Source organism: Phalacrocorax aristotelis, chromosome 19 (assembly GCF_949628215.1).
Source record: "Phalacrocorax aristotelis chromosome 19, bGulAri2.1, whole genome shotgun sequence".
Classification (NCBI taxonomy): domain Eukaryota; kingdom Metazoa; phylum Chordata; class Aves; order Suliformes; family Phalacrocoracidae; genus Phalacrocorax; species Phalacrocorax aristotelis.
Window position 1 is genome coordinate 5,101,815 of NC_134294.1, and position 25,233 is coordinate 5,127,047.

A 25,233-nucleotide genomic window follows, 5' to 3' on the forward strand; every position below is an offset into this window, starting at 1 on the left:
GGTAGTGCATCGGTTGCTAGTGGTGTTGAGTCGTAAAACAGCACAGCCATTTGCTAAACTTTTTCATTTGCTTTGAGGAAAAAAAGTTGTAGGCTCTTTTCTTGCACTTGTCCCTTCCTAAATGGTTGGGTGTTTTCCCCCCAGTTGCATGCTTCCTGTTCAGCTTCAGGTATAAAATGATGTGTTCTCAGTGAGCACTTCCCATCTCAGAAGTTATATTTCTGTAGTGAACAAAAACATTTTATTAAGGACTTGTGAGATCTTTTTGAGGCTGGAGATAGCTTCTAACACTTACAGACATTTCATAAGTTATTTCTATGAATGCTTCAGAAGACTGCCTTGTATCTTACTGTCTTGTGTTTTCCATTCTGACTTGCATTAGGATGTGGGGTTTTCTTTGGTTTTAATTTTTATTTTCAGAAATTGAAAGAATTTTCATTATTAACACGGGCTTTTCCCCTCTTTCTCCCCTCCTTCAAGAACCTTTTTAAAACGCTGGGGTTGTTGGAGTGGTTGAATTTTTCCTGGATTTGAGTGAGAAATTCAGAAGACTGAAGCCCAGGCTCACTGTCTACCTTTCACGGAGGCCCAGCCGTGAGAGGACAGAAGAAGGCACGTGGCGAATCATGACAGCGGACAAAGAAAAAGACAAAGACAAAGAGAAGGACAGGGATAGAGACCGGGATAAGGAGCGAGACAAGAGAGACAAGGTGAGGGAGAGCGAGAACTCGCGTCCTCGACGGAGCTGTACGTTGGAGGGAGGTGCCAAGAATTATGCGGAGAGTGACCATAGTGAAGATGAGGACAATGACAACAACAGTGCCACCACAGAGGAGTCCACCAAGAAAAGCAAAAAGAAACCACCCAAGAAGAAGTCCCGATATGAGAGAACAGACAACGGTGAAATAACATCCTTTATCACAGAGGATGATGTTGTATACAGGCCTGGAGGTAAGAAATTCTTACGTTACGTTTCCTTTGCAAGTAATTGTGCACCAGAGCTACCAGTTAGTTGGCTGCAGCAGACAGCGTGGTGTGCTGTCTGTTAACTTAAGCAAACTATGATTGTCCTAGAGGCAGGTTGCCGCATTTCCATTGGAGACAAATGTGGATATGCATGCAAAAGCTTTTGATGATAACTTCTAATATCTGATTTGTTGGAATGAACTTAGTTCCTCTCTGAAAAAGAGCCACCCTTTTTTCTTTCTGCTCCACTAATTATCTGTGTATGGTATGGAATCTCTGTCCCTGAGAATTTCAGAACTGAATTGGATAAAGCACTGAGCACTTTGCTCAGAAACTTTGAAATGAGACCTGAGCTGAGCTAGATATTTGACTAGGTGGCATAGAGGTACCTTCCAACCTTCCTGACAGGGTTTTTCTGTGAATCTGTGACTTCTTTGTGGAGCTCCTCTGCTCTCTTCTGTTTCAAATAATTCAGGTGACTTAAGATCTCATACCTGTTATGCATTGATTTCACCCCCCTCATTAACAGCTAGCTAATGCCTATGCACAGCAGCTTAGCTGTTGGTCAAAAGAGACAGACAGTATCAGCCAGCATCTGGGATGTTTTTGGGACAGAAGCAGAAGCTTGCAGTTTGCTCTGTCTTGGATGTGCCTCTTAATTACCGCCAGGTTCACATAAGGTTTTTAGGGTGTCATGTAAAGTTTCAAGATCTAACCGGTGGCTGCTGCCAGCTAACTTTTTCCTCAAAATGAAATTGTACTTGAAAATTACATTATTCAGTTAGCGGTATTCCTCATCTTTGAGTAAAAACGTCTGTGTTAATCTACACAGCAGTTTTAAAGTGTTGATTGCAGTTGTTTGTTCCACCACACGGAATAGTTATGTTTGGCTTTACCGTTCAAAGCACTGGCTTAAGGGCTCTGGTAGTTTAGTACTACTTTCCTGTAAAATGATCGGTATGCTGTAGTAATGCTGCTGGAGCAAAACAGAGATGGGTTCAAACCAAAAACCATGGAAACTAATGAGGTAAAACCTTGTCCGATTTTTTCCATGAGGTGCTGTATATCTCAGCTACTAAAATATCATTATATGAGTACAGATGTAAATGTTTTAAACGCTCTCTCCAGTTAAGTGGCTGTAAATGCTCTAAAATGCTAGTTGTACGTGTGGGCATTATCAGCTGCAGATACAGATGGGCCAAAATTCTGCTTGTTTTGGAGGTGTTGCATTCCATACTTGTTATTCCGTGTGAAAGTTGTAGAGTCTGTTTTCACTTACATCTACCAATGTTTGTCAGAATAGCTTATCTATTGATATGCTTCAAATATAACTCCCAACCGTTCAAAAGATAAGTTTTCTCTCGTGGTCAGGGCTTGTAGCCGAGAAGTATTTGTTGCGTGAGCAGTAGCAATAGGGAGCCTGCAAAAGTATCAGCTTTGGTGGCAATTTTATTTTCAGTGTCAGAGGATGAAAAATAATTTGGAACCTGTTAAGAACAGCTGTTGTGTGGGCCCAGTAGTACCATGCAATACACTGGCCTTCTTGCAAAAGGACTTTGCTTAAAATTAAATGGAAAATGATTTTGTGATCTCAGTTTTATCCTGTAGTAGGGTGGAGAAGTATTGTCATTCTTTATCCACTGGGTGCAGTGCTTGGAATACCTCTGCTCTAGCAGGATACTTGCATACTTGGATATTTGCAGAACAGCAGGAATCGGTGCTGTAGTTGTACAGAGTTGGCACCTTTGCTGGATAATTGACAAAGGAGGGGAGAGAGCCCGTAAATGCTGGTAGTGTGGGGAGAGCTTAGATTGTTTATACTATATTTTTTCATGAGAGTATCCATTCAGAAGAGAAATCTTCTTCATATACAGACTGGCAAGAGCTTCAGTTATGGCTTGTACCTTCTCACTTGCCAGCAGTTACACGCCAGGGGAGACTGTATTTATGGACTGAAATGCAAGGTAAAGCCTCAGCCACAGCACAGGCGTGGAGATGTGTCGCAGAACCTGCATGCAACAAACACTCTTAAGTACTGGCCAAGTACTGCTCGGGCCTTCTGGGACTTCAGGGAGCACATGTGGTTGGTCTGGGAGAAGAGTCTTCTCTGAGAAGCCGAGTGATGGTGGTTGCAGAACCAACGATAAGGGAGCTGGCTGCTTGGGGAGCAATTCCCCCTTATAGGGGCAGGTGGTGTTTCGCAGTGTTTGGGAGAGGTTGCCTGATCTGGTAAAGGATTTGGAAGCTGGTCTGCCCGGCTTCAGCTAAGACTAGTTAGTGCTGGCCAAGGCAGCTCACTTCATTCTCTCTTTGCCCGTCTTTCTGCGCTGTTTGAAGAAAAGGGGGTGGAGGGAAGCGGTTGTATCTGATCTGGAGGAGGCTATCTAGCAGAAGAACAAGCAAAGCTGTAGAACTTGCCATAATGAAGATATTTTATACCTGTTTTGTAATATAAAAATCTGCTTATTAAATTTCACATTTTATTAGTAGTAATTAGCATGAGAGATGTTCACTAGCATTTAAATTTTCAATTTGCTCTTTGTGCTTTTTATTTTAGACTTGCATCTGTCTCTTGTCTTGGAAAATGCAGAGAGCCATGAGAACACGTGTTGTTGGTAGCTCATTGGAGGGACATGAGCCTAGCTGAAAACTTAATTGACTATACTGATTTTTACATGTTATTTAAAACAGTTTCTTAACAGGAGTGTTGAATACACATTCCAGCATGTAACATTCTAAAGCAATTTTACCATCTATTATAGAAGAAAACCTTAGCTTCTGTCTTGTGGCTAGGTTACATACAGGGAGATGTATTTGTAGCCAAGGGTACAAATGACATAAAATTTAAGAGGGATTAAGAGAGTTTAAATTAATGAGACTTGCACAGCAAGGATTAGAAAGTTGAAAATGAAAGGGGTGTGCAAAATGGATAGCTGTCTTCAGCTTACATCTTTTAGGCTTTAAGGAAAGGAAATCCTTTCCATTTGATTCTTTCTCTTAAATACTCTTATCTGATATGGATGAATGTTAAAGGTCTGCATTTTCAAGTGAAGTCCTTGGTTAAAATCTGATTCTATGTTTACCCCATGGCTGTATAGTACTTAATCCAACACTTAATATTACTTTTTTCTGTGATGAGCTCATCAGTTATATACCAGTAACAGCAAATAAACTGTAAATAAGTAGATGATCAAGATCACTGGAATTTATTCAAATGAAAGGCTACACTATATTGTTACTATATAAATACTTTTCTTATTAATTTGCATAGACATAATGAATGTATGCATAGCTTTAAACCATGTATTAAAATTTATGGAGTAGAGCTTAGACAACACTATGCAATTAATCTTATCCTCCTCTTTGTTGGAAATTGCACAGGCCTATCCTGAAAGCTTGCTGGCCTGCTTCCCCATCTGTCCTCTCAGTTTCAACAACCTCCCTTACAATTCCTTCCAAATCTAAGCTGTGAGGTGGCTTTTTTCCCACTTTTTTTCTCTCATATTTCTTACCTTGCTTTTGTCAAAATGACTGTCGTGGTAACAAATTACTTTTTCTATCGTTCACTGTGTATACAGATTTGGTTTTAGGCTTTCTTAGCATAAGGTAATGATAGAGTAAGGTAGTTGTACCAAGGCTGAGATTCCCCCCCACCCCTTAGGTTCAGTTAGATTATTTAATGCTGAATTTCCTTCCATTTCTAGTGCACCTTGATTCCCTTCTATCCTACTGGCTTTTGCCTAAATATAGCAGTTTGAAAGGGTTGATTTTTCCATACAGCCTGTATACGCATGCAATATGGCGAACACATGGCTCCGAATCGGGTGTAGCTGAGAACTGGTGGTCTGTTTTTTGCAGTTCTACTTTTTTGATTGTCAGACTGTAAGTGAATTTGAATACTTTGATACTGTGCTGTGCAAACCAGACTGTCTAACTACATCTGTTGTTTGGGTTAGACAATTGGTCTCCATGTAGGATTTTCCGTACTGAAGAACGTACTGAAGTGCTGTCAGTTGGGCGGCTGTCAGTGTATTGTGCTGGGCTTCAGTGGCTAAGGTGCTTTTGGAACAGCTCTCCAGGCTTTTCCCCAGTGCCACGCTCCTCCAAACGGTGCTGAGTAGTACAGCAGCTTTTGTAGAGGCCCTGCTCTTGATAGTTTGAGAGAATGACTTGCCTAGCTGGAAGAGGGAGCTGTGTGATGGTGAACAAACAGCAGTCGGTAACTTCAGATTTCTGGCCAGCCTAATGAAGAAGGTGGTGATGATGCTGTTCTCTTTTACCCCTCCCTGTTCTGGAGGGCAACAACATGCTTGAAGTCTTACAAGGACCTGATGTATGGAGGTATTTTTCTTGTGTGTCTTCAGCTTGTCCTTGAACATGGAAGCTTTCTTCTCAACATCCCTGTAAATTGCTCTTATGAAGTAAATAGGTTAAGATTCCAGAAAAATTACGCAGCAGAAATATCTGCATCAAAATAATAGCTGGTTATGTGGATACTTTTATTGCCCTGTTCCTTTTTGTTCTCTGAACTCTTGCATACCTTTCTTGCTGGAGGAAGCTGTATCGTCCCTGTCCCCTTCCACCCTCAGTCTGTTCCAACATGTCAGGACGGGCTACTATGATATTAAAGCCGCAGAACTTAATACTGAGGATATTGTTGCTACTGAGCAGACTGCTGTAATGTCATCGTGATGGCACCTTGAATGCTGGACTGGAAAAATTTTGGATGAAAGACTAAGTTTATTTTGGAGCCTCAGGAAAACAGATGACTTGTTCGCATCTCCAGGTGACGTAACAATATTGTTTGCCCTGCCTGTGTAGAAACATTTAAAAGGATCTGCAGGAATTAAAAGGGTTTATGAGGATCTGTTTCTACAGTGACATCGGTAGCTACATAAACAGCACATCAGCAAGAGGAGTCAACATGAGGTAACACAAGGTGAAATGCTTCTGCAGGGAGAGTACTGCATTATAGGGCTCTTGTTTTCTAGCAAATTGCTTTGGAATAGCTTACATGAGAGCCTCTTTGTTCTAGGTGTTTTAAGATCTGTGCGAAGCTGGAAGAAGAGGTGCAGAGTGTTAGAGATGGAAAGTGAGTTTTGATATGGTGCAGGGAAAGAGGCAGAATTAGCTTTATGTGGGTCCTGGAACATCTGGCCTAGTATACGAGACAACAGGAATGTCTCTGCCACTTGGAGATGTTTTAGGTAACCACTGTTTGGGACAGCTATTGCACTTTTCGGTTGCCTTTTTTTAAGCTATGAGAAACCACTGTCAGTAGGATGAAAGTGAGATATTGTACTGCAAAATGTAACTGGAGTTGAGTATTAACTTTTCTGGATTTATAGGTTGATGTCACTTTGAAGTTTTCTGTCCCTGAGGGCTGTTTAGGTGGCACCGTAACCCCATAAGCTATTATCTGGACAGGCATCAGAGAAGGAGAGCGAGACAGAATTTGCAGGTCAGATGCACTGTTGTGAAATACTGCTGCTCAGTTGTCACCAAACGTATCGAAGTGAGATCTTATGTACTTCTCACTTTGATGCGTTCTGTGATTATAGAGTATGTGGCTGTTTTTCAAAGGGAGCGTTTCATAAGCTATGAAATAGTTTGCAGCCTTCAGTGGCTCAGATTTGAAGCCTGCAGGCATTGGGTTATTGCATGAGCACATTGAGAAAATACTGAAAGATGGTGGGTCGTCTTCTGTGTGACTCAGCGGGCCTGACATCCGAGTGTCCTGTGGGGGAGTGTGGCCAATGGAGTTCCAATCGCGGTGGAACTGGAATTGTATTTGCTTAAGATCTAGTCGGACTGAAATTTCTTCTAGCTATCTTAAAATCCACTGTCAATTTGGTTAGCAAGCAAGTATTAGGACTTCTAAATTTCTAAGCTTTAGTTTTTGCTGGCGTAATTAATTGTTATAACTGTTTTCCATTGTTGTGACTGAGGAAATTGCTGAAGTAGTCGTTTTAATCTGGAAACCTCCATCAGCTTTATGAAAATACCTATAAACAAAAGCATCAACAAAAAAGTGCTTCCTCCTCTGTTTACTTTTTAAATAGTCTTATATTGGTATTTATGTGGAATGTTGGTGAAATTGAAATGCAGGAATTTGGCTCATGCTCTGACAGTGACTGGCTTGTGTTTGACATTGACCCATGTGTTTGTCGTACCGTAGATGCTGCCTTCTATTTATTCTGACAGCGTTACCAGCTGAGAAGGGTGGCCATGCCAGAATTAAATAGAAAAATACATATCTTACAAACATGAGGTTTTTTTCTATAAACCTTGAGGTTCTGGCAAGTGTGTTTTAGGCTGCAAAAAAGCTGGGGGGGGGGGGAAGTTAATGATTTTCTGGGAAGTTTTAAAATTCGAATTTTATGCTTGGGCAGAAGGAAGAAAGGCTATGAAATGATTTTTCCGGCTGTACATTTTAATTTTAGGAAGTGTTTCGGCCAGGGTATTGTTTTCAGTCCATGTTGCATGGATTGACCAACCTTGTTAGAGATGCATGTTTTTGCATGTGTGTCTTCTCTTCCCTCAAGAACTTCATAGCTGAAATGAGCATGTATTCTAACATGATGCGCTTTGTGTTCCCCTCTTCATTCGAAAGCCTGTTACCATCGTTACACCAGATCATTGAAAAAATCTGATATTCAGTGACAGATTTATAGCTGCTGTAAATAGGAATAACCTTAGCCGTGCTGCTTAACATGTTTGTAGGAGTTCCCTTATTTTTCACACTTACACCACTGTGTTTTCAACCTTCCCGCAGTTGTGAGGAAAGCTCATAACAATCTTGTTTTAGAAGAACAGATTATCTTTAAGTTTTTTATTTCAATGGAAACAAATGCATTCTTTACCCATTCCTCCTTTATTAATTAAAAGAAGGAAAAAAACAGAGAAAAGGCCTGGATTAGTAGGCAAGTCTTAATACATGTTGGAAGGGTTAACAAAATTGCATAAAATAATTTAAAAATGCATAAAAGCATCACACAAGGATTTTCTTTGAAGTTGATTGAAGTCTGTAGAGAACTGTTTCCACATGCAGCTGAAACTTGTGTTGTTATTTTTTTTGTGTACTGTTGGACATAACTGTTGTAATTAGTTTTTGTTCTCAGCATTTCAGATTTTGTGAAAAGTGTGTTTTTTAAAGGTGAGTAGGTGAATAGTAAGTGTAGAAAATGATCAAGACTACATGACAGCATGCATTGACTACTTAACTGCATATAGGTAATTTTCTGTATATGTGCTGTTAGTATAAGCAGTAAACATAAGCCAAACTGGGGGGTGGGGTGGGGGGTGGAGAAGATGATGTGTTTTCTGAGTTCCTATTAGCTGTGGCGGGCGTTGCTCTATATATGGACAGCTGTTGGTGCTTGACAGATGGAGTCTTAAGTGCAGATCAAGGTTGATCTAGCAAATGGATTCCTCTGGCTTTGTTGGGCTTTTGTGTATAAATCATGAAGAGCAGCAGTAAGGAGGGGAGGGTGCCAAGGGCTGGGGGGCTCAGACTGGGGACGTGGCTTAGCCAGCGTGGGGCTAACAGGTAGTTTTTCATATTGTCTTTGTTATTACATGAAATTGTGATAGTGTTTTCATAACAGATGAATTGTGCAGGTGGAGAGTTTTAGATAAGACTTTATAAGGTTATTGTTAATACTTTATCTGTGAGTCATCCTTCTGCGTTCAACCGTAACACAACACGGGTCGCAAACAAAAGGAGCTGTACTACTGTTGACTACTGTGGTGAAGCATTACACGGATTATGTGAAGCCTATAAACATATGCTGCGTACGAAACAAACTTTATAGTATGTTTCCTGAGAAGCTTGTAGTGCAAAATAAAAATATCTTGTAAAGCTGTTGTGTCTTGGAGCTGTTATAGGATGAATGAGAAACTTGACGTGAACACTCTGACATAATTTTTTTGTGTGTGCGTGACTACAACAGCTATAGTTGAAAATTTGTGGTTTAACTGCCATAGGTAACTGGAACACAAGATATGAGCGGTGTTGCAGACTGCATTAGGGAGTTACTTTTGCAGAGGATGAATGTAGAAAGATTGTAGCCTAAGGAAAACATAATACTTCATGGGGAACGCAGCATGCCATTATGGAATTAGGCAAATGGAAATTCTGAAATAAAAACACAGTGAGTGGGAAGCAACTGTGGAAAAAATCGGACTAAGGGGGAGGGATTCCTTGAAATGGTGGTTTTCAAGGAGTGAAAGTGGGAGTTTGTGGCCTCGGTAATTGTTCATGGCCTGCCCTCAATTTATTTCAATTAAAATAGTTTGGATGTCTAGTGTATGAGCTTACCAGCCCCTTTTCTTAATTTTACTCTGCAAGTTGCCATGTCTTTCATTGACCATTAGGTGAAGGAGTGTTTGGTCAATTTTAACACCACCACCTGTGTAAGCTGTAAACTAAACTCTCATTTTAGCTTCTGTACTGGGAACGATGCTACCATTTCCCATGTAGCACAGCAGTTTACTTTATGCCAGAAGATTGCCTTAACTTTTATCTGGAGATTTTCCTGATAAATTGGGGGAAGGAGTGAAATTTGATCTGTCAGAATCTTGATCCTGGGACTAACCTTTGCTGCTTCATTTTGGAAGACTGGTTTTGTGAAAATATCTTGAAGAAGTATTCATGGGGGGGCGGAGGCGGGAGGTCATAGCGGTGGGAGATATCTCTCTACAGATTTGACACTCAGTGCTACGTGTAGGCAGGCTGAGTGAAGAGTGTGCTAAAATGAGGGTGCTTTTTTTTATTGTTTTCAAGTGGAATAGAAAATGGAAGAGGGTAAATACAACTTGAGAACTGATGAAAATAAATTCTCCTTTAGAAGTGGTCTCCTTTTTTTTTATGTTACTGCTTGATGGGCCACACTGGTAAGGTATTATCTCTGTAGCTGGATATCTTCTAACTGATGATTGAATTACTTTTGTTCTGTAATATCATAAATTTTGGACAACCTATTTGGTTTTCCTTTTGTTCTGAAGAGATAGTTTTATATAAACAGTATCCCGTAGCAGAGCCTGTGTTCCTCTAAAGAAGCATCTCGAGTAAATTGAGCTACAAATTGAAATATTTTTGCTTTGTTTCATCATTGGCAGGAATAATGGATCTATCTAGTCTTCTCTTCTTCAAAGTCCGAATGTGTTATAGGTGCTTTTACCAAAAGGAGTAAAGATGTTGAAAGCAAAGAAAGGATCAGAAACCCCACTGTAAAAGGAGAGGCTAGATGAATATGAAAACTGGTATAGATTTAAGACTTTCATTTGTGATTTTTGTTTAGGAAAGAAATAAGTCCTAAATGTAGGCATATTTTATTTATCTTTGGTTGGAAATTTATGTTTGTATCTCTACTGTGGTGATCGTATTCCTCTCTTCACAGTGAAGAAACCCATTTCAGGAAGAAAAAATATGCTATATTTTATTTAAGCAGCTGACTAACATACTAGTGTGATCATTATGCTTTAAAATGAAGAGAAAAAGGTAAAACACCAGTGTTGAAACAAAGTAAATACACTTCTGCAAGATCAGCTTTACAGCTGCTGCACTGGTTTGTGCTGTATAAAAGATATGTCAGAGCTATTTACAAATTTAAACAATAGGAAAGTATTTTTTTGTTTCTGAAAATATGTATTGATTTTTTTTTAAATAGGGATATTTTTTAGTGCCGCTAGGTATTTGCAGGCAGGTGAGTATCGGGTTAGCAGACAATAGGGAGAACGCCACATAAGCTTGCTTGAAGGGAGCGTCTGTATCACAGCAGGCTGCAGTATTTGAAATAGCGTATTCTGTGAAAATCATCCTCACCCAAGTGACACGTTTAGTTTTCCCCATCTGAACACGTGTTTCTGTTTAGGGCAGCAGCGACAATTTATAAAATGAGTTACTCTATTTGTTGAATCTGGAAGATGATGTGATGGGCCAGTTACTAGGGAAATAGTAACGGCTGTCACTTTTTTCTAGTTGAGGGCTACACAAATAAAGCCCATCCATATTTTGATGAGGTATCCTAGTGTGTTGCAATTTAATTATCAAAAGGGTAGCTAAGGGAGGGAAGTTAAGCAACCATTTGGTGTTTGTCGTGGGCTTGGGAATAGAAGAGTTTTCTCTTCCAAGTCCTCTTGGTGTGCTTGTGTGGCCTATGAGAGCACAGAGTTATAATTGTGCATGGCCCAATAGAAGAACTTCTTCAACTCAAAGCCATGTAAAGATGCCAGTTTTCACGTTACAAACAGCTTCATGGGCCAACTGTATACTGCTGATTTCTTTTAATGCCACCATTGACTCTTCAGCAAAGCTTGGGGACCGCAAGTGAGCAGAAGGTGCATAAGAAAGATGCTGTATCTCAAGTGATACAGAATCTCGATCCCTTTTATCTTCAAGTTTGTGTGTATTGGCCAATTCCGTGCTGTGTTTGAAGGCATTGTGGCAATTGTTCAGTTGATTTCAGGTAGACTGACAACTTCTGTTGGTTTCTAAAAGGGGTATTATTAAAGCTCGTGTTTAAGGTATCAGAGAAACTACCCATAGCTATTGTTCAAGTGTGTTGTAATTTGCATGTTAAGGATTTTTTAACAGAAAAGAAAGGTAAGGATATCTAAAAAAGTGAGGTCATGTAGCGATGTGGTACGTTTGTGGTGCTGCTCATCTCTTGTCGTCCACAGCACTTTAGAAATGAGTGTCGATGAAGAGCTATTGAAACATGTCCAGTTCAGCTTTGAGAGACAGGTGGATATGCAGGCACTTGTGAAGTATCAGTGAGAAGCATTTGGAGTGAATGTTGCACCTCTAGCAGAAGTTTGCTGCCATCTTAAAAGATCAGAAAAGACTGTTTTAAATGGCATGTGTGCAACCAAGCTTATCCCTTGCTAAAGAAGGAGCTCTTAGGCTAACTGGTTATTTAATTAATTTCATTTAGTGGTCTGTACTCTTGTTCCCACCCCTTCTCCCATTTCATGTATTCAACTGAAAAAGAAAAACAATTTTAAGACAGGAGGATGCTCTAGCATGAGTTGACGGCTGAGCATCTACCATGTCTTTGCTTTCAGTGTGGTGCTTTTTGGTAACGCTACTTTCTGTAAGAAAATGTTTGGTTTGTATCAAAATTGTTAACAAAATGCCTGGGTGCATCTTGTAAGAACTGTATAGTGTTGTGGACATGCATGGAAAGTGCAGGAAAATAATTGGTGTGGGAAATGATGTAGCTGGGTGCCTGAACTGCAGAGCAGTTGCTTTTATAAAATTGGGAACTGCAGACTACAATTAGCTGCCATTAATTTTGTTGAATAGAAATATGTTCCATTTATTGTACAATCAGGAGCCAGGCTTGAATGAGTTTAAATAGATGAAATCTAAATTATACTGACAGTCCATTAAACAGCAGCAAAACCCCTTAAAGAAAATGGATTCGCTATGATACCAGTTTATAATAAAATCATTTGCCAAATAAGAACTATAGTCCAGGCATCAGGAGTACTCCTGCGAGTTTCAAATGAACACAGTAAATTGGTTGAACCATTTATTGCAGAACAGGGCTCTAGCTCGTTGTTTTCTGACAAGGAGCCAGCAGTGTAGCTTGAAATCTGCTCAGCAGGAAGTGACACTAAAAGATCAGACTAGCAATTTGTTTGTTGTCAGCCATATGGGGGGAAGAGAGGCAACTGTATAGCTCCCTACCTGTCAGTGGTAATATTTTTCTAGTTAAAACCATGTGTTTGTCATTCCCAATGCATTCCTCCCTGTGTTTCTGTGTGTTACTGAACCATCATGCCAAAAGTAGTGCCGTAGCTCGAGGTCTGTTTCTATTATTGACCTTTGTTTTTGAGGGTTTGGTAATTTTCCAGTATTTGGAATCCAGGCAGATTCAGATTTCAACATTTAGAATTCACTGAAGGTTGCAGATATTTTCCTGATCCATTCAAAGGTACCAGTTGGTTATTAATGATCTGTAACTGCTAATATTGCGCTCCTGATAGTATTTCACTGTTGTGGGGGGTGGTGGTGGTGAAGGATTGTGGCATTTAACTGGAAGTACCTGAGGCACTGACATGAAGAGCACTGCTGCTTGGTGTTCTCGCTGGTTTTGGCTGGGGCAGAGGCATTTCTGGAGAACAGTTCAGGATTGACTGATCGGGCTTCTTCAGGGGTTGGCAGAGGGCGCTAGGACAGCTAGGCCTTTTAATTTTAGACACCAGAATGGAGCAATGTAAATATCTTTTAATTCTGGGATGTAGATATCCTTTACTTGCTGATCGCATAGCTTGTATTCAGGATAGATACATATATATACACATGCGTGCACATGAAGAGGTGTCTCCCTCCCAAGTCCTTATATACATATAGACTTTACAGAGTCATATATATAAATATACAATTTTCTGTCTACCAAGGAATTGGGGTCTACCTTGATAAACAGTTGGATTTTTAAAATATTTTTTTTCTTTTTATTTTTAAATCCAGGATGGTTCTGATGTAACAAACCTGTTTCACAAGGCTTGCCTGGGTGCTGTTTCTTCTACAGTTTCTCAGATCCATCATATGAATTTCCACCGCGGTGTAACTGCATCTGGAGACTTAATGAGAGCGTTGGGATAAGTGCTGTCTCTGTATTAAGTTAGAAGTGGTGGATGTGAAACAGGAGCGTACGTGTATGCTGCAGGGATAAGTGTGCCTGAAGTAGGGTGTTTAGCTCACTGAATGGTTGAACATTGAGCATGTGTTAGCGCTGTTTGCACAAGCCTGACGATTTACCTGGCTGGTTGTGACAACGTTAGAGTTTATGTATGAACTAGTCAAACTTGGTGTCCGATGAGCTCCTGTAAGTTGTACCTAAATTGTTATGAGGAGTGGGTTTTTTTCCAAATCTGGCATATCATTTTTCAGAACCTCTGACGTAGACTGTCTGAAGGAAAGGAAAAAGAAAGAAAGAATATGTAATCCAGTAAGATACTGGGAAATGTGTGTGTATTGGAACTCCAGTTGCTTACGGCTGCGCTGTGAAGTCTGAGCTTCTGACTTGAAGTATGATGGCAGAGGGGGTTGTAGGCAATTCCTTGACAAGGGCTTTCAAGGAATATCTCTCCTGTGAAAGTGTGGTGCTATGCAGGGAGCCTAAGGCTTTGTTCCTTGGATGATGCAAGTGTTGACTCATTAGGTAAAACGTGAAAGGTTTTAGTTGTGGAGATGGTTACTACATGAACTGCCGCCTTTAAACTGATAACAGTTCCTGTGTTCAGAAAAGTTAGGTGGTTGGATTTTTTTTTCCCCAAAGATCTTTAAGTCTGTGTATTGAAGCTCTAATTTTAAAAGCAGCTTTTAGTGTAGGAATATTAATGTAACCCTTTAGAACTGGGGCACATCTGGTGAATATCACAAGCCCAACGGCATAATGACTCTGTACCATGTGTTGTAGAAATACTTCATCTCCAGTGGGACGTTTTACACGAAATAGGAAAGTAAGCAAATGCACTCATGGTTGAAGACAGGCAGCAAATCCCACTAGCTGTGCAGCGAACTTAAGATTTCTTTACTCTATTTTGCTATTGTAGCGGCAAAGGTTATGGGAAGCACTTTTTCTTTTTTCTGTTCTTTTTTTTCTCCTTTTTTCCCCCTGCTGCAGAGTTTGCTGGTTTGTCACCAGTAACTCTGTGGTGTAACAGATCAGATGGTTAACTTGTCTGAGGTGGCCCTTGGAAGCTGACGCATGGATGTTATCTTGATGTGGGGAAAGCCAGAGCGTGAATTTATAGCACGCCTGTTTCCTGTGTGGTTGCTTGCTTCATGCTTGCTCTTGCTTACCAATAAATGCAGGATGATGTGAGGATGACTATCCTTCAGTAAAAGAAATCAACTTAACACGTTAAGTGCATAAAGACGTTCAGAGCAACAATTTTTGCTTGCTATATTCGATCCTATAGAGTACGGTAATTTCTTTGTTCTGCTGATTATTTTTCACTGAGTCCGTGCAGGTAATCAGGCGTCTCCTTCCATTTCCTATTAGTGGTATGATTCTGTCTATAAATGGGATCACGAGCCTTGCCTAAGAAAACCCATCCTTAATTTTAGTTTTCAAGGGGTCTTTGCAGATGACAGAGCAGCCAACACAGAATGTAGTTGTTGATGCAACTGTGATAAGGACTAGAAAAGAAAAAATGTCTGGGAAGGGAAGGAGGCTTGAAGTGTTTGGAAGTGGGCAGAATACAGGCTACTAAAAACGCAACGTTATCACTAGCCTGCAAGTTAAAGGGATCAGGGAGAAGGTAAGTGGGAGAATAACGGTGATGCAGTATGCGTAGTGGGATTAGCTTGTGTATGCTTCAGCTAAGGTCTCTTGTGAGACCAGATTTTAGTCAGCTGGGTTTTAGAGAAAGACTATGATAGAACAGTGAAGAGCAAGCACTGGACGCAGAGCCAGCGTAGTGGCGTTTGTGAGTATTTGTTGGCCTTCTGAATTGTATCTTGTTTTGTAGGGAACTCACCTTGTCGGGGCTTCTGTGCAAACATGTATTGCCCTCAAGCTGCCAAATGTCAGTAGCTGCAACCAGACCTACCGTCTGACACAATACGCTCAGAGAGGGCAAACTGGTGACTTAGGCAACTTGGGTGAGCAGGCATAAAGTGGAATGGCTTAACTGCAATCGTGGGCCACTCAGTCCATAACTCCATGTAGTGAGATGAGTAACATTTTGAGTATTGGGTAGCATTTCTTTGAAGATCAGGGGGCTAGGAGTTGCATATCACCACAGAGCAACTTCAGTGGGTGTGACACCGAGCTGTTCAATTGATGACATGTTTCAGCTGGGGAATTTATAGTCAGTTTGGGTTTCGTTGGGCTTTTTGAGTGCAAAGGATGGAATGTTAAGGTTAGTAGAAATGAATATTAATATTTCAGGCGATGTCTGAAACACACCTGTATTTTGAGTTCCTTTCTGGAATAATAGATGTTGAAATAACTGACCAGAATTTCTTTCAGCTGTCTCTGAAGGGAGTGTGCCAATAGGTCCATTGTATTTTAGGCTGACAAACAGCCTCAGGCTTCAGACTTCCATTTGGCATGAAGAGAGTACATGTCACTCAATTTATATAAACCTGCAGATTAGTAAAAGAATCCAGAAGCAAGTAAAGTTGTTTGTGTGAGGAGCATCTTTATTTTGTGATTCTAAGTATTTTAGCTCTTCATGACAAATGGTCATCTCTTGTGGTTGTCACAAAGTGGCAGTAGATGCTTGGACGCAAAGCAGGCTGAGCAGTAGTGATGAGAACTGACTGAAGTTGTCAAAGTCTATGCAGCAGCTCTCTGCAGCCACATAGAGCTAAAAATGCTTCAGAAGTATGTGATCAGTGGAAAAGAAGGATGCAATAGCCCATCCCAGCGTGCTAAGGTAAGGAGGGGCTATTCTGTATTTTTCATGGGCGTAAGTCTTACCTATGCAGGTTTGTTGCATTAGAAAAATGATACACAGTTTTCCTTTCTTGGGTCCACATCAAAGCTGTTCTTCAAAATATATATTTGTATTTTGCATTTCTGGTAAATGAAAGTAATTGCTCTTTATGGTGAGTTTTGAGTGGCTAATGTGAATGCATCCATAAATGGTCTCCCTTTGGCATTTTTCCAGTTTCTACCCTTCATGACATTGCTTTGCTCCTGGATTAACTTGTTTTCTTATCTGTATGGCCTCTATTGCTTTGGAGACATCTTAACTGGATGTCATCTTTGTTTTAAATCTTGGCAGGCAGCCAGCAGTGCCTTCCTTAAATGCCATATACTTGTGAGTCAATGTTTGCTCTATCCATGGTAGATGCTGGACTCTTACTTTTGTGTCAGCCATTTGAGGGACGCTTAGTTGTTTATTCCGTGTGCTGTCTGATAACATTATGAAAATGAGGCTTGCAAAACTGAGATATTAAGAAAAAAATCTTGGAAGTTGTGATGTTTTCTGTATCTGAAATCTTGTAGCTTTTTATACACCTTCCCCAATGAATCCTGAAAAACTTCCTGCAAATGAGTGGTGGAACATCATGTAAATGGATGATTCACCTGGGATACTGAGCACCTGGTTTGAGTGAGTAGAGAGCTGTCTAAATTGAATGATCAACCAAGGAAGTCTGGGATAACAAATAGTGCAGGAATACTTCGATATGGCTAAATTACTGTAGCTTCTGAATAGATGGGATTCAATCATACTGTATCAGTGCAAGAAGGCGAAGAGGATGCATTTGGTGCATTTGGTAAGCTCAGATGCTTACCTCCCGAGAGAGACCGCCTTAAGGGCTTCTGTGGGATTTGCAGGATTTTGGGTGGAAGTGCTATAGAAGTGTGAGTTACAGGTCAAATAAGTTACTGTTGTTCTGGTGTTGATGGTTGATTACATGTATGATGCTTCAAGCTTTTAAAATGTACATATGCATGCTGTTGCAACAGCTGCTACTCTTAGAGCTAGGAAACGGATAATCTGAAATTGGTTGTTTGGAAAAGGCAAGTTGTACTTGAAATAAATGGGTGTAATTCTTCTTGTTCCTACAGAGATACTGGAGATTGTTAAATAAAACTGTTCATTGTTATTTTCTTCCTAAAAAAGAAAAAACCCAATATTTTAGTGCATTTTACATACGTGAAACTTCTACTTCCCTTGAGACTCCTGGTGCGAGATGTTTGGTTCATCACACTATAGATAATGAAAATATTCAGCAGAAAACTTCAAACTAATAGCACTTATGTAGATAACTATGTAGCTTTGCTATTTAGCAGTTTCCTGTGATGCCATCATCGTTAAGACAAATTACTATATTTAGTAAGTACTTGGTTAGCACTAGTGTGTTTGAAAGATTGTATGTCTGACCATGCGTCCTCTGCTCTAATGCTGGAGTGGTGTAAGGATTCGTTATAAATCCAGTGTATCAGCTAACTCCTTCTCACCATTTCCTCTCACTTTGCTTTAAAATTTAGATTTCTTTGCTCTAAAACTTTGTTTAATGCTTATAGTACAAAAATGTCTCTAAACACCTGCCTCTCTAGTGTTCAATGTCCCGCTCTTCAGTGGATTCCATTATCCTTCTTCTCTTTCATTATTGTCTCCCGATTTAGTTGGGGTTAAGTTTACATCAGGTGGACACCTGGTAAAGAGATGCCAGCTGTGTCAAAGTGGAATTCTTACTTTTGTTGCCATTTTTATGCTAAAAAGAGCTACGCAGGAGTTCTCAAAAGAGGCCAGGGCTCACATGGAGCTCTAACTGACAGCAAGTGAGGGATGGCCAGGAGTGCTGCTGCTTATGCGAAAAAAGGCTTTTGGAACTTGTGGCCTGAGAAGTCATGAATTAATTTCAGGGCTATTTTTGTGGATGCTTTTGTAATGAATGATCAAAACCTACTGCAGTAACAGAAATTCTCTCAAGTTTTTGTGTAAGTTAAACAGCGTTAACTTTTATTTAATAGAGGGGAAAAAGCCAGAACGGCTTGGTTTGGAACGTGCGTGCTCAAGCTGGGAGTTGTACATTTGTACGTCGTCTAGTGGGAATGTGCACACTACTACAGTTACATTCCTTCTGTACACTTGGAGGGGAGCTTCACTGGTGCTGATATAATTACGATTTGAGATTAACTCAGATTCATATCATGTTTTTGACTCTTACTGTAAAATAAGCAATAGATTTTCAGCTTAAAATAAATCTGTTTTTGTCAAGCTCATTTGGCTTCATCAGGTGCTGTTGCAAAGTGATTAACAGTGCCATTTGCGATGGATGGAGAACGATGTGGTAAAGTGTGTTTTACAGATAGTGTTGCCAGTAGAAACGTTACTCTGGGATTTACAGGCTTTGCTTCAGGTGGTTACTATGGTTCTGTGATAAACCAGCAGGAAGCGACTCCTTGCAGGGGTTACAAGGCACATGCTTTGGAGAGGGTGCAGATGGTCTCTGTTAGTCTAAGTTCCAGGCCACCCGTTGTGCGCTGTTCCTGTCACATAACCCTCAGCTCATACTCTTCCGCATGTGGTTGTGAGATGCTCTGGAGCAGGTGATCTGTGAACTTGTGCTCTGTGGATTTAGTTTTTTAATGCAAGGATTTGCCTAATCTATTCACAACTAGGTAGTATTTGTGCTAAATGGATTTTATTCTGAAGAGGAGGGTCTAAGTAACCTTCTCCCAGCTCTGTTTTCAAAGCCCCTGGTACTTGAGGTCTCACAGCAAGGTGTTGGTGACAGTTGAAGTGATTACTTTTAGCTGTTCACTAGCCTTCGTGTTCTCTGGGGATGTAGACTGTGCTTGTCATTTGACGAGTTTCTTCAGAAGACTCCTGTCTGCAGAAGTCAAGGTGACCTGTCTGAGTGTAATATTTACGTGCTCTGGCCTCAACCTGATTTGTAACCACCTGAAGACCAGCATCTCTTCCAGTCTAGATTGAAATCAGGGGTCAGTATAACCGAGAAATACCTTTGCCTTTGAATTCCTTCCATCGAATGTGGCATTATAGTGATACTGATCAGCAAGCTTAATTTGAGACCGGTGTGTAGACATTTTATAGCCTACTGAGGAAAAGAGGTACTGCTCTGCCATCATGGTTTTGCACTTATTTTAAATAAGTGTCAGTTTGTTGGGTAGCCTCTATGATGAGGATACTGGAGGTGAACAGTTTTGCATCTGAAACACAGTGTACTAGCTTTCAGGTGTAATTCTTCTGGGACTGGTTGTTTTTAGAAACCTTGACTACATCGCCTTGACATACTGCTGACATGGGACAAAATAAAGACCTATTTGCAAATTTGTAGAGATGACCTGAAAACATAATTTAGGATTATAAGGGAATATACAGAAAAGGAAGGTAAAGAAAAAATAATTTCACACTTCGATTTTAAATGACTGTTAGAAAAGCTAGAACTATTTCCAACTTTTTTCCCCTCTTGGACTCACCACTGAGATGGAGAGGAATGTCTTCTGGTGTAAGCAGGACACCAAATCTGTGGCTGTGAGATGTCCCAATGTAGGAAGGGTTTTTATGGTATGAAGTATTGGACCAAAAAACAACCCCAAACAAAAAACCAACAAAACCCAAATCACACACAAAACAACTTTCTGGAATCTCAGCCTGTTGCCTGACTGCTTCAGGTTACAATTTCTTGCCTGTAAAATGAAAATGTCGGTGTTTTTCTGGAATACTGGTATAATCTACTGTTGCTGGGTATGGCTGTGCTTGTAGCCAAAAGCAGCAAGTCCAGACCCGCGTGATTGCAACAAGCGGAGCAGAATTTGGGGAAAGGTGTGAAGTGCATTTAAAGCTTGGCTTGCCAGCGAAGTTGCTTTGATCCTGGCAGAACATCAGTTATCTGAAATTAATGAAGATGGATGCTGTACACCTCTGTCTGTCATTAGAACAGGATATTGTACCACTGCCACATTTAAAATCAGATGCGCAGCCATGTAATTCTGGCACATATCATTGAAGTGCTATAGATTTGAAATGCCTGGCCTTTTTCCAGCTTGGTTGATGTAGCTACTAAGACTCTTCCTTTGCTTTTGATAGTCCTAAGGTAGTCCTGCTAAACAGCTGCTAAGTTTGTTTCTTCTAAATTAATCTTTGAGTTAACTCTCAGTGGTGAGAGAATTCCTGAGTACAGGTTGGGTTTCAAATGATTAATGAAGGGATTCTTTTTTCTTTCAGAAGGAAGACGTTTTATTGCGACAAACAATGACGGTGCGTCCTTAGGCACGCTCTTTGTGGGGCATAAGAAGTGTAAAATATTAGTCTTGAGCAACTTCTCGATTTTACAAGGCATGAAGCAGGGTATTAGTTGTGTTCTGAAACATGTATTAAACTTGTAGACTTTATATTGCTACAGAAAAATTTCAAAGGTTCATGGAGAATCATTCATAGAACAGCTGGTGTTCTTTGTGTCTTCTGGCTTTGAGTAGCAGTTACCTGTCTGAACATGAAAGGAGAACACAATGACTGTCCTTTAAATATTTGTTTGGTTTTGGGAATAGCATCTTTGCCTTCCAGCAAGCTGTGTGTGAATTTTCTGATTTCTAAGGTCATTATCGTTAATCAGGCACTTCTTTCCCATCCTTGCTGTAATTTTATTCTGAGGCACTGCTCTTGTGGTTATTGCCAGGACTGTTTTTAATACAACAGACCTTATTTTACAGCAACCTTGTGGAGTCCAGTTGTCAAAAGCAAACAAAAATAATTACTCTGTTTCTGTCATGTCAAATGTAATTTGAGAAAGCCCAGTTCTTCCCTGAGGTAAATCTAATTTAGTTTGCTGCATTTCATCTATGGTTGCCTTGGTTTTCTTCACAATTAGAAGAGAAAATATGTTATGCTAGGTTCTTAATAGCAAGCTAACCACAAAAGATCAGGCTAGTTTCCTGTCTTATTTTGATCTGGTTCATAGGTGGCCTGGTGATTTTTTTTAATTAATTTCGGAATGGTCTTGTGACTTATTTTGTTTTTCTAGAAAAAATTCTATTCAAATAAAACTTATTTTTTAATGCAGTTAATTACCTTATTTAACATCATAAAGCATCTAGTTTCTATTTTTAGATCACACTCGGAATAAATTACATGTTATGGAAATGAAATGGTGGCTCTTTCTAAGCTTAAGCTGTTTTTTATTTTTTTCCTGTTTTTATGCTCTTTCTTGGAGGTACAGAAGTTAATTTCCATTATCTTAAAATCTTGTTTTTTTTAAAGATTGCGTATATATTGAAAGTCGCCGGCCGAATACCCCGTATTTCATCTGCAGCATTCAAGACTTCAAACTGGTAAGGAAAATTTTCACATCTCCTCCTTTTCCCTGCCCCATTCTCCAGTGAGGTGGCAATATTTCTTAGTGTGTATCTCTTCCTGTAGCTCCTTGCTCCTTCTGAGGACATCCTCAGATTCTGAAATAGCAGCTGTTTCGCTGTTAGGACAGTGATCTGTCTTTGGTATAGGCTTAGTTCACTGGGCTATAGGGTTTAAATTGTGGTCTATGTTGTTTTTAAGGTTTTGTAACTCACAGGAATATTAACCTTGAGTTGAGCGTTTTGGGGAAACTGTGGCTCAACAAGTTAAGTTTTTCCTGGGAAGTTAAATTTGGCTGTGCCTTTACCTCTAGCTTTATGTAGTGCAGCTGGGTAAATGGAAGCAGGTGGGCTGACTGGTGGTAGCCTGTTTATCTCGGCGGCCTGACAGTTGAGGATGCAGAGAGAGACTAGACCAATATGACAAGTTTGATTTGGAAGAATATAAAATAATATTTAAGAATGTTTTAGCACTTTATTCTTTAAAAATGAAAAGTCAGGGACCTGTGCAAGAACAAATAAGTTGGAGTTGTGCTTTGCCCCTTTTCATCTGAATTTGTACGCTTAAAAGGTTAAACACGTTCCTTCCCAGTATGCTGTAGCAGCACAGAAACCCACTTGCTGCTTACACAGTGCAGAGCAGGGAGCTGCTGCCTGTTTGACAGCAAGGGCACCTACGCTTGCTTTGGACGTAGCAGAGCTTTGCATAGCCTACGCAGCGTATTTGGAAAGGTAGCTGTTATTGCTGATCGCCTTGCTGTTGTTGGTTTATGGAAGTTCTGAACGTGCAGTGAGCTGTCCCTACCAATGCGTAGTCTGCAGGTGTAGATCACCCACTATCTGTTGCTATCAGAATATATCTTCCTTTTCCGAGCTTTCGTACCCAAGTCTTCCATTCTATTCCATACAAGTTTATTTTGTGAGACCACGTTGGAGGAGAACGTGTAGATTTTCTTCAATACTGATGTCCGTGGTAGTGCTTGGCACTTGTGAGCATGTGCTCCCCCTCCCTTTTTTTTTTTAAAGGAGTTGGGTTTGTAGTTGACAGGTTCTAGCAATGGGTTAAGCCACAGTCGTACTTCTCTGGCACATTAGCAGGTGCTTTTGTGTCTGACTGGAATTACAATGTGATAGTTGCTGTTCTGGGCAATAAGTTCCTGCTGAGTTGCATTAATTGCTCAGGATATCAACAACAAAAGCTGAAGCTTCTGTTGTGGGCTTTGGTCTTGTACAACACATTAGAGCTGTTTGCAAAACTATGTGGGAAATGTATTGCAGTATGGTTTAGTACCTTCCCTTTTTTGGAGCGGTTTCTCAGGTTTTCAGCAGGCAAAGGGTATGACATCAGGGTTGCTGGCAATTTTGCATATTTTTTAAATATGAAAATAGTATCGTTTTATGCTTACTTCTGCCTCCTCTGAATTCGTTAGTTTCTCTGTTAGATCTTTTTCTTACTGACATCATGCATAAAAGGAACTTGTAAAAATGACAAAACAAAAAAAAACCCTTGATGCTGAATATGCTATCAAAAATGAATCTTCAGTGTATTTGTCACTGTTGATTTTACTGCTCGGGGAAAGGAAAGATGTACAGTGGAAAGGACACTTGATTTCTCTTCTGGTGCAAGATACCAACAAGAAAACAGTCCTGTTTTGCCTTCAGCTAAATGTGTTAAGTGAAGCAGGGAAGTTAAAATTAACAGCTTTGAAATGTCACCTACTAATTATAAGTACATTATCATGCTAGTTGTCATAAACTAAAAGTTTTTGGCTGAGTGTATGAGTCTTACCAGATACTTCCTGTTTTTCTAGGTGCAGTTCAGGCACAGGAGTTGCTGGTGGTGGGTTTTTTACTGATAAAAACAAGGAATGTAAGCTTGCATTTAAAAAAAAAAGGAAAGGATGGGATTAAAAATAAAAAAGCAAATGCTTTGATTGACATGTGTGCTATCTTGCAGGGTAAATGGTACTGAGGGTCATCCTGGGGATGAAGCTAGCGTGCAATTCAGCGTTATTCTTGAAGTAAACTGAAGTTTAATTTGCTTTTTCCAGTAAGATCACAAATCATAATTAGATACAACTTTGTTTATTGCAGAACTAGAAACTGGTTCTATGAAGTCTGGCAGTTTCTTCTAGTTTAGTGTTTGAGCTTCCCTCATTTGACAGAGAGATGGCAAGAGGCAAAGAAGGCAGAAGCAAATACTGAAGCATGGAGTGGTGTATTCCCTATGAACAGGGTTACTCCCTTTCCTGTTACTCAAGTTTTATTAGAAGCAGCATCAGTGGTTAGAACTGCTTTGCCTGCTTCGCTTTCACAAATGCCAGTGTGGAAAATGGGGTGAGATTACTTAGAATTTGATGAAGTCGTTCTACTCCGGAGGCAGATGTTACAAATAATTTCAGAGCAGCTCTGTATTCTAGTGTCTAGAGCTTGTGACTTAGAGAAACCAGTAATTGTTTTCCTATGCATGCACTTCGCAGTTCCAGCAATTATGGCAGGTAGAATGGTATGCTTTGTATTAGCTTACACTTCCATCACAAGTTCCTATTGATATTAAGATGATTCAGTTCTACTAAAAATTATACTAGAGGAACCGTTCTTTTCCTTTCCTGAAGAACAATTGTGCTTCACCAATGGCCATAAAATCCTCGTGATGAAGCTTTACTTACCGCTAATTTCTTTGTAATCTGTCTGTGTTGCCATCCTGCATTTTGTTGCTGCATGTTGCTCCACATGAAGCAGAGCTGCGGTGCTGTGGGGATGGGTCATCCCCTTAGTGAGCTGTGTTAGTTCTGGTATTAAGATAAGCTGAGGCTGGGAGGAAGAGCAGCAGATTTGGTTCCCAAGCGTTGAGGGCAGCTGGAGGAGCACGGCGAGCTTTCTAGGTCTGTCTCTTGAGTCAAAAAATCAAATGGGGCGTTAAGGCTGGCCCTGTGGGAAGAAGTAAAGTGATTTGATCAATCCAGCTTAACTATGTTAGAAACCATCACAGGTAGCATTTATCCTCTTTTGTCTCTACTGTTTCTGTGGCACTGGATTCCTTGAAGCTTTCTAGGATTCATGAAAATAATTTTGTGGAATTGAGAAGGAAAATAAGAATAAGTATGACTTGTTGTGTCTTAGGGACTCTGTCAACAAGAAGTGGCACTTGAAGTAATTCTCGTGTCCTTTCTGGTCTGCCATTGCTTTGTTGCTTCCATAACACAGGTTTCACTGCAACATTATCGTCTTTCAAAATCACTTCTGATAATGAGTTGATAGTCTGATATGTTCTTGGGGAGAGCTAAATAACACCAGCACCAAAGGTACGACAGGAGTACTGCGCTGCTGTGCGAACTTCTTGGCATGCTTTTAAGAAATGCACTGACTGTTCCTGCAGCTGAGAAACTGCTTTGAAAAAGCAGATTTGAAACCTGTGGGAGCCTCACAGAACACTGCTGAGGAGTAAAGATGATGACAGAAGGGACTTCAC

At 40.2% G+C, this 25,233-nt stretch overlaps 1 protein-coding gene across 4 annotated transcripts in view; it reads left to right on the forward strand.

The window, feature by feature from the left end:
* The window catches only part of RERE (arginine-glutamic acid dipeptide repeats), a 254,957-nt gene that overhangs the window by 74,047 nt on the left and 155,677 nt on the right, over nucleotides 1–25,233 (forward strand). For all 4 annotated transcript variants that reach the window (XM_075114260.1, XM_075114261.1, XM_075114262.1 and 1 more), the window contains exons 2-3: nucleotides 481–951; nucleotides 21,670–21,740. In XM_075114260.1, coding sequence (XP_074970361.1) covers nucleotides 627–951; nucleotides 21,670–21,740 — 396 coding nt within the window. In that variant the 5' untranslated portion in view covers nucleotides 481–626. The remainder of the gene's footprint in view (nucleotides 1–480; nucleotides 952–21,669; nucleotides 21,741–25,233) is intronic.